This window comes from Panicum virgatum, chromosome 9N (assembly GCF_016808335.1).
Source record: "Panicum virgatum strain AP13 chromosome 9N, P.virgatum_v5, whole genome shotgun sequence".
Taxonomy (NCBI): domain Eukaryota; kingdom Viridiplantae; phylum Streptophyta; class Magnoliopsida; order Poales; family Poaceae; genus Panicum; species Panicum virgatum.
This window is the reverse complement of record NC_053153.1, coordinates 21765113-21773556: the sequence shown is the minus strand read 5'-3', so window position 1 is coordinate 21773556 and position 8444 is coordinate 21765113. Positions and strand designations below refer to the sequence as shown.

The window sequence follows — 8444 nt, the reverse complement described above, 5'->3', positions numbered from 1 at the left end:
CCCCGGCGTGCGCCGCATGGCCTAGGAGGAGGAGGAGGCTAGGACTAGGGCACGCCCAGCGCCGACGATGCTTGATGCACGATGCTTGAGCTTGACCCGAGGTCAAACCCCTTCATAACTTCCGTCCCGTCACTCCTCGCCAGTCACTCACGGCTGCTCCATTTACTCCCTCGTATCCACCCCCTGCTTCCCGCTCATAAAACTCGCCACCCCCAGCTAGCGCCTAGCAGGCAGAGGCGGGGCAGGCAGGCAAGCAAGCGCAGTACTTGCAGCGCGGGGACACGCCCCGGCCGGCAAGCCAAGGAACCGCCACTCCTCTCGCGTGAGTTGGCTTCAAGGACGAGGAGAGAGAGAGAGAGAGAGAGAGTCGGCATTCTTGTTTGCGCCTGTGTTGGCGCGCGGCAGCGGTGCATGAGGAAGGGGGGAGCGGCGGCCGGGGCGATGGGGAGGGCGGCGGCGGCGGCGGCGGAGCTGGAGGACTCGGCGGGGAAGGCGGTGGCGGCGGCGCCCGCGCTGAGCCCGCTCAGCGAGACGCTGTGGCGGGACAGGGCGGGCGCGGCCCTCCTTGGGGACGTGTCCGCGCGCCTCGCGTGGCGGGACCTCGCCGTCACCGTCGCGCTCGCCGACGGCGACACGCAGGCCGTGCTGCAGGGCCTCACGGGCCACGCCGAGCCGGGCACCATCACCGCGCTCATGGGGCCCTCCGGCTCCGGCAAGTCCACGCTGCTCGATGCGCTCGCCGGCCGCCTCGCCGCCAACGCCTTCCTCTCCGGGACCATCCTCCTCAACGGACGCAAGGCCAACCTCTCCTTCGGCGCCGCGGTACGTTACCGTCGTCTAGCTTGTCCGCTGGCCTTCTCGTCCTCAACAGCACGGCTTGACTCTGGTTTTTGTTTGCATGTATCCAAATCGCCCAGTTCAATGCATCAAATGGCATTTTCTTGAGCACTAGCTTGCAACTTTGCAGATGAAAACTGGAAAAAAAAAAGAGAAACAAATTGTGTAGTAAAATGTTCCAGCCTTGTCTTATTAGATGTTGATCTGATGGGCGGATAAACAGACTATCCTTCCTTCCTAGTGCAGAAGGTTTTTTTTTGCCCTTCCAAAAAAATGAAACTAACTTTTGGAGTGGATTTGGACACGTCAAAAAGTACAGCACTCTAGGCAGCTAGTATCTAGCAAGTTGCCGGTGTACTACCTATTCGGCAGCACACATCACACTTTCCTTGTTCTGAAGCACCCTGGTGGTGTCTCTTTCCCACAACCCCATCCGTGATCCTGAGCTCTCTTTGGATCTTCCTTTATCTTCGCACCTGAACACCAACACTCGTATGCAGAAAGAAGCTGGTCACTCACTCACTCACATCACTCCTCGCTCATCACAGGTCACATGCCTGGTTTTGTACCCTTTGCCGCCTTCTGGCATCGGCTTCTCGTTTGCAGCATCTGCTGGCTTTCCGCAGATGCCATGCTGAATCGGGGGCTATAGGCTCGACTCCACTAAACCCTTTCTGGTTGGGGTTAGAATGTTAGATCAGTACCCGGCTCCGGTCAAGGTCGGGTGATCTGCCTTCGCTGTCGCCTGTCTGTTTTCGGGTGTGCGTTTGGTAATGGAGTTAAACACTCACTGGTTGGTGTGGGAACACGCCAGTTATGTTTCCTGAAAAGGGGAACCAGGGTTGGAGTGTTGTTCACCGGTCTCCTTAGCATGGGGTCACCATAAGCTCATGATCTCATCTGTTGTTGAGACCTTGCTGGTCCTTTCTTATCGGTTTTTTGTTATATTAATCGAAAAGATACGGCGCACTCTTTAAAAAATGACTCATATTATTGCACCTTAATGGAAAGATATCAGAACACACCAGTGACCATTAGCTACTTAGTCACTGAGAAAAATGCACATATAAATTCAAAGCAGTAAGAAACTGGTGATCGCGGATCTCGATATGACGATATGTGACGTGCATCTGAATATTTGATCAATGTCATCTAAACATCTGCTCATAATTCACACCTTGAATTCGCATCATGGTACTGAATGTTACGGTCAATCTGCAATTTCAGGCCTATGTGACACAAGATGACAACCTGATCGGCACACTGACGGTGAGGGAGACGATCTCATACTCGGGGCGCCTCCGGCTCCCCGACAAGATGGCCAGGGAGGAAAAACAGGCCCTGGTCGAGGGAACCATCATCGAGATGGGGTTGCAGGACTGCGCTGACACGGTCGTTGGCAACTGGCACCTGAGGGGGATCAGTGGTGGCGAGAAGAGGAGGGTCAGCATCGCCCTTGAGATACTGATGAGGCCCAGGCTGCTCTTCCTGGATGAGCCTACCAGTGGTCTCGATAGGTATGTACTGCTACATCTCCCATGTAACTATCGTCTGCCAAAGTGACTGATTTGCAACCACAAAAAAATTGTGCAGTGCTTCAGCGTTCTTCGTTACACAGACGCTGCGTGGGCTGGCCAGGGATGGCCGGACAGTCATCGCTTCGGTGCATCAGCCGAGCAGTGAGGTGTTCACCCTTTTTGACTGTCTGTATCTTCTATCAGGGGGGAAAACTGTCTACTTTGGGAAGGCCTCTGAGGCTTGTGAGGTAACAATCTGAGATTGCTCTTGTTTTTAACTGTATTTCTGGCTTTCTGCTATGCATATGGGATCTCTGAAGCATCTACCGTGTTGTACATCCTGCAGTTCTTCTCCCAAGCTGGTTTCCCATGCCCACCGCTGCGCAACCCGTCGGATCATTTTCTCAGGTGCATAAATTCGGATTTTGACAAGGTGAAGGCCACTCTGAAAGGATCAATGAAGACGAGAGTAAGTTTCAGAATTTTGTCAGCTCCCTAGTACTTGTTGTACCATGTTGGTTTACATCTCATGATCATTGCTCTCCTTTTGCATATGTAGTTTGAAAGATCTGATGATCCGCTCGAGAAAATCACAACTTCAGAGGCAATGAGGAGGCTGATAAGCTACTATCAGCACTCACAGTACTACATTAATGCGCAACAGAAAGTAGATGAGATGGCACGGGTTGTAAGTATTTGATTTTCTTCAGCGATCTGTGACAATCAAAGTTCTACTAGTCCATTTCAGTAGAACTAAAGAGGATCCATGTGGTTTGCTGACTCAGAAAGGAACAGTGCTGGACTCAAGAGGAAGCCAAGCTAGCTTTGCGATGCAGGCGTTCACACTCACGAAGCGATCATTCATCAACATGTCGAGGGACTTCGGATACTACTGGTTGAGGCTTATCATCTACATTGTTGTGACACTCTGCATTGGGACTATCTACCTAAATGTCGGCACTGGATACAGCTCCATTCTGGTAAAATTTCTGTCTACAGTTGATACTTACATTGTTCTTCCGTTACATCTTACGCACTGAAAGTATCTACTTATCCTGAATCCGGAACCCAATGTTGGTGCTCTGACAAAACTGATGAAAACAATCAGGCTCGGGGAGCATGTGCTTCTTTCGTATTTGGCTTTGTCACATTCATGTCGATCGGAGGGTTTCCATCGTTTGTCGAGGACATGAAGGTTTGTGGAAATCACTAATGAATCGATGACATTAGAAAAGTTCTTCAGGTCCTAGCACTACTAACTGAATTTTCACTGTTCAGGTCTTTCAAAGGGAGAGGCTCAATGGGCACTACGGTGTGCTGGCTTTTGTCATCAGCAACACACTGTCAGCCATGCCCTTCCTGATCCTGATCACCTTCGTTTCGGGTACACTGTGCTACTTCATGGTGCGCCTCCACCCGGGCTTCACGCACTACCTCTTCTTCGTCCTGGCCCTCTATGCCAGCGTTACTGTTGTCGAGAGCCTGATGATGGCCATTGCTAGCGTGATCCCCAACTTCCTCATGGGCATAATTATCGGTGCAGGGATTCAGGTAAACTGAACATCCCAACAGCTTGAACCTATCCACCATCTTTCAGGCACTGTTAGGAAAAGGAATGGATTAATTCTGACACTGTCCATGGAACCACACATCATAAAGCTGATGCTTATATTCTCTTCTGATGATGACAACACACATTTAATGGGAAACAATCCTTGGAAATGGACAGGGCATATTCATGCTTGTATCAGGATATTTCAGGCTTCCACATGACATCCCAAAGCCTTTCTGGAGGTACCCCATGTCATACATCAGCTTCCACTACTGGGCATTGCAGGTAAAAAATTTGGACTAGGTTTTTTCACAGTGATTAGCAGAAAGCTACCAGTTATCTCGATTCAAAAATCAAATAATACTAATCCGTAAGATAGATCGGAATAATGAATGCGACGCATGGACTGCGTTCTTGATTGATCTTGCAGGGCCAGTACCAGAACGATCTCAAGGGCCTGGTGTTCAACAACCAGGACGACGAGCTGCCCAAGATCCCGGGGGAGTACATCCTGGAGAACGTGTTCCAGATCGACGTGAACCGGTCCAAGTGGCTGGACCTCGCCGTGCTGTTCAGCATGATCGTCATCTACCGCCTCCTCTTCTTCGTCATGATCAAGATCAGCGAGGACGTGACCCCCTGGGTGCGCGGCTACATCGCGCGGCGGCGGGTGCAGAACCGGCGGCAGCGCAAGGTGGAGCTGGCCGCCCGGTCGCCGTCGCTCCGCGGGTACGTGGTGGACGTGGCCAGCCTGCCGGGCGATCTCCCCTGAAGCATCGCCGTGCAGAAAACATGAAGAATCCGGGCGACAAAAAAAAAAGCTCTAAGCTGAAACTAAACTATGCCGTACTGTGACATGGTCATATGGATGCATGTAGCTATAGTAGCAACTGCTTGAAGCTGTATTGGAGTGTTCTTTGATGGCCTTCTAATTAAGATCGATGTATATCTGCAGCTGGAAGTATTTCAAAAAAAAAAAATCTGCAGCTGGATGCAATGCAAGGTTTGGTCCCTTCTCTGTTTCAACCACTGTCCATCTTTCTCCAGCCGGGTGCATCGATCTCAGGATTATATACAGAAAGTCCCGAAAGTTCTCTTTGCCACTATCATGGTGAAACAATCTCTCATGGATGCAGAAGATAGTGCTGGCCGCATCTTCTGTAGCAGTGGATGCGTGAAAAACATAAATGGCAACAATGCACAGACACCTCGTGTACTGAAAGATTTTTTTTGCCGGTCGATGGATAGATCTCGTCAGGGCAGCAGCATGCACGCACTGTACACTGTACGGTTTACGACAAGAACAGGAGAGGGAAAGGACACGGCATGGTTATGGCGATTAAGTGCCAAACTGTTTGCCACCATGGCTAATTCATTGCCGTCGCTGATCTGAACCTGAGGGGATGGCTCTGTCGGGCAGTGCTTACTGCTTAGCAGTAGCAGTCAGTAGCCGGATCAGGGCATGCAGGACGATGGTACTGTGTAGCTAGCTACAGGAGTACTCACCATCTCTCTCCCAGCACGCGTGAGCTCATCTATGCTCGCTGCGGATCACATGGCGAAGTTATTACAGCGGGCGGCGTCAGTGACCTGACGCGATCCTTTCGGCCTTGTTTGGATGATAGTGCCACAAGTAGCGCAACGAGTGAATCTTCAATGTATGAAGCACTAAATAAAGTTTATTTATAAAATTTTTTAGGAATGGATGTAATTTTTCGCGACGAATCTAATAACGGTAAGTAATCGATGATTGACTACAGTAATACTACAGTAATTATCCCACTGCAGCGGCAGCAGCAACCGCCGTGCAAGAAACTATAGGTAGGCGACGACACAGAAGATTATGTTGTCGGTCAAAACCCACCGGCGAGTAGCGACAGGCAACACGAAGAGCCGGGAGGCTGGTTGGCACCGGTCCCTCGGTTAACGGCCCAGATCCTGGCACACGCCGATGCTTCTGGAGATACAGGGCGTGCCACCTGACCTATACCCGATCAGGAAGGTGCAAACGTGCTTTCGACGATTTGCCTACATGCACAAACACGTGTAAACATTAGTCCGAGCCGTGGTCGGCTCCCCGGGACGACTCTTGCATCGGCTTTAAAGAGCCGATCGAGTCCCGATGTCAGATCAGATCTGCATATCTGGATATTAATAGATAAAGCAAATAACTGCAAAAACTACTTCAATTAGATCTAGTTAATCTAATCCACGACGGCAAAAAGCTTCACTGCTACATCGGAACATCCTACACGTAGTTAGGCCTAACGAGCGTAATAGATAACGAAACTTTAACCAGAATAGAGGCCTAAGAATAAGCAAAAGCCGATTCCCGGTGTAGCGAAAATGGTCTCTCATGCCATATTTCAATATAATGTTTTGGCGATTGATGACACACACAACACTTGGACTAATGTGATTGTTAAGATGACTATTCTCAGGCTTTTAGGTTCAAGTGATGACAAAGAGAGGATAGGCGTAGCCGCCCCTCGCGGGTCTCAGTGCAGCGCCCTGAAAGCTCTTCGGTTCAAGGGACAAGAATTGAGGCATTTTGCTATCATCGGTTAAACCGACGTAGAGCAAAATAAACTCACCGGCGCAATCACAGAGAAGGTCTGCGGGCTAGGGTTTTACACCGGATTAACCGACGCTAAAGAAATTGCATACGTCGGTGCATTGACAGATGAAGATAGAGAAAATTCTATACACCGGTTAAACCGATGATTACATATTGATGAACGTCGGTGCAGTTGTCCAGAGAGTTAGTTTTTCAGTAACTACACTCACCGGTTAAACCGACGTTTCTATTACATTCATCGGTTGATTACGTCGGTCGATTGAGGTGGCCGTTGAAGTATAACGGCTAGTTGGAAAATGCACTCACCGGTTAAACCGGTGATGACAAAAAGTTGAGCGTCGGATCAACCGACGTTAAGGGTTTTTGTCAGCCTTTTTCCAACGGCTAGTTTGGGGTGTGTGGGCTATATATATGCCACCCCACGGCTCATTTGAGAGTGCTGGAGACCATACAAGCATACAAGAGTAAAAGATCATCTCCAACCATCCTATAGCTTCATTGTACATCATATAGGCTTAAGCACACTTGTGAGAGTGCTTAGTGCTTGTAATAGGGATTAGTTCTTGCGAGAGCTCCCTTGAGAGAAGCCTTGCTGCGGCAAGCAACTTGTGATCCGTCGTGTGACCCTCCGTCTTGGTGTGGAGTGGCAACGACACTTTGTGCGGGGGAAGAGGAGGCCCCCTCCTTGGTGGAGAAGCTCCGTAGTGGATTTCGGCCGGGTGACCGAGAGAGACGGTGGCGGTGCACGAGACTTAGTGTCTTGTGGGCACTTGCCTTTGCTTGCCGGCATCGCCTTGGTGGCGTAGTGCAAGACGTGATCGGAAGAGCCTCGGTGTTCCGTGGACGTAGGCGTTTGTGCCGAACCACGTTACATGACCGTGTCTACTCGGGAGTTTACATCCCTCTTGCACTTAACTCTTTACTTATCGTATTACGCTTCCGCATTTACTCTATCTTACATGCCTTTACTTTCCTAGTTAGTTTGATTAGGATTGGCTATAGGTTGCAAGTTTTTAGGGGTAAGTAGAGAGTAGCATAGATAAACCTTAGTCATAACTAGCATGTGTAGGACGTGTTAGGTTTATCTTATGCAAGTAGTTTGAGCCCTAGGACAAAAAGCGATTAGCGACCCTATTCACCCCCTCCCCCTCTAGGGTCGGACACCCCGGTGATCCTTACACCCGGATCAATCCCTGTTAAGATCAAGGCAAAAGCATCTAATACGTCGCCGGATCGTCCAACCCGTTTGCAAGGCCTAAACTAGCAGATATTAAGCCGATTCTTACGTATAAGAACAAACCATAATAGATTAGATCTACTAGATAGAAAAGAAGCAAGGTGTTATCTCTACGTGACTAACTCTATGCAACAAGAATTATTATAAGATTAATACGTGATCACGCAGATATAACATGATATTCGTAGATGATAAACAATAAGAGCATGATAAATCTATTAAAGGTCATGCTACGAATACCAGGATAACTAGCACTACTCGCTATCGAAAACGCTTCAGTATGAGTAATACCAAGGTAAAAGTAAGAACAATACTGTCCTGATCACAAGAAGTGATCAGGGCAGCATGGCGCTTACTTGGATGAAACCCTAGGATTATGGGTGGCGGTGCACCGAGAATTATTGTTGCGAGACGTGATGACGTTCTTTCTTTACGAATATCATAGAGTACATGTTTATAGTCCGGAGATTTGGAAAACAATCTAAACTAACATGTCCATATTGAACTCTATCTCTAACTCAAACTGAACTTAAACCTAAAGGTACATGGCCCAGATGGCCCGAACGCCCACGCAGGAGCCGATTCGTAAGTCTCCTTTAATTTCTGCATTAAGCCCAAATCACTTGCGGTCCATTAATTAACCCTGTTAATTTATGGTGATAACAGATTATTATAGAGAAAAGTCCGCTTTACACTTTTAAACTATCACAAAAAATCGATTTT

At 49.0% G+C, this 8444-nt stretch overlaps 1 protein-coding gene across 1 annotated transcript; it reads left to right on the top strand.

The window, feature by feature from the left end:
- The first annotated feature begins 211 nt into the window (after nucleotides 1-211).
- LOC120691641 (ABC transporter G family member 11-like) lies at nucleotides 212-4918 on the top strand. Its single transcript, XM_039974785.1, has 10 exons — nucleotides 212-822; nucleotides 2065-2354; nucleotides 2431-2602; nucleotides 2701-2823; nucleotides 2914-3042; nucleotides 3140-3334; nucleotides 3463-3549; nucleotides 3633-3905; nucleotides 4084-4191; nucleotides 4337-4918. The coding sequence occupies exons 1-10, from the start codon at nucleotides 412-414 to the stop codon at nucleotides 4676-4678; spliced, it is 2130 nt and encodes a 709-aa protein (XP_039830719.1). The 5' UTR covers nucleotides 212-411; the 3' UTR covers nucleotides 4679-4918.
- The last annotated feature ends 3526 nt before the right edge of the window (nucleotides 4919-8444 follow it).

Excerpts from the sequence above, each read along its gene's own strand:
- LOC120691641 (XM_039974785.1), top strand. The coding sequence starts at position 412 with ATGAGGAAGGGGGGAGCGGCGGCCGGGGCGATGGGGAGGGCGGCGGCG. Across the intron at positions 2,603-2,700 it reads AGGCCTCTGAGGCTTGTGAG|TTCTTCTCCCAAGCTGGTTT; the intron begins GTAACAATCTGA and ends TACATCCTGCAG. Across the intron at positions 4,192-4,336 it reads TCCACTACTGGGCATTGCAG|GGCCAGTACCAGAACGATCT; the intron begins GTAAAAAATTTG and ends TTGATCTTGCAG.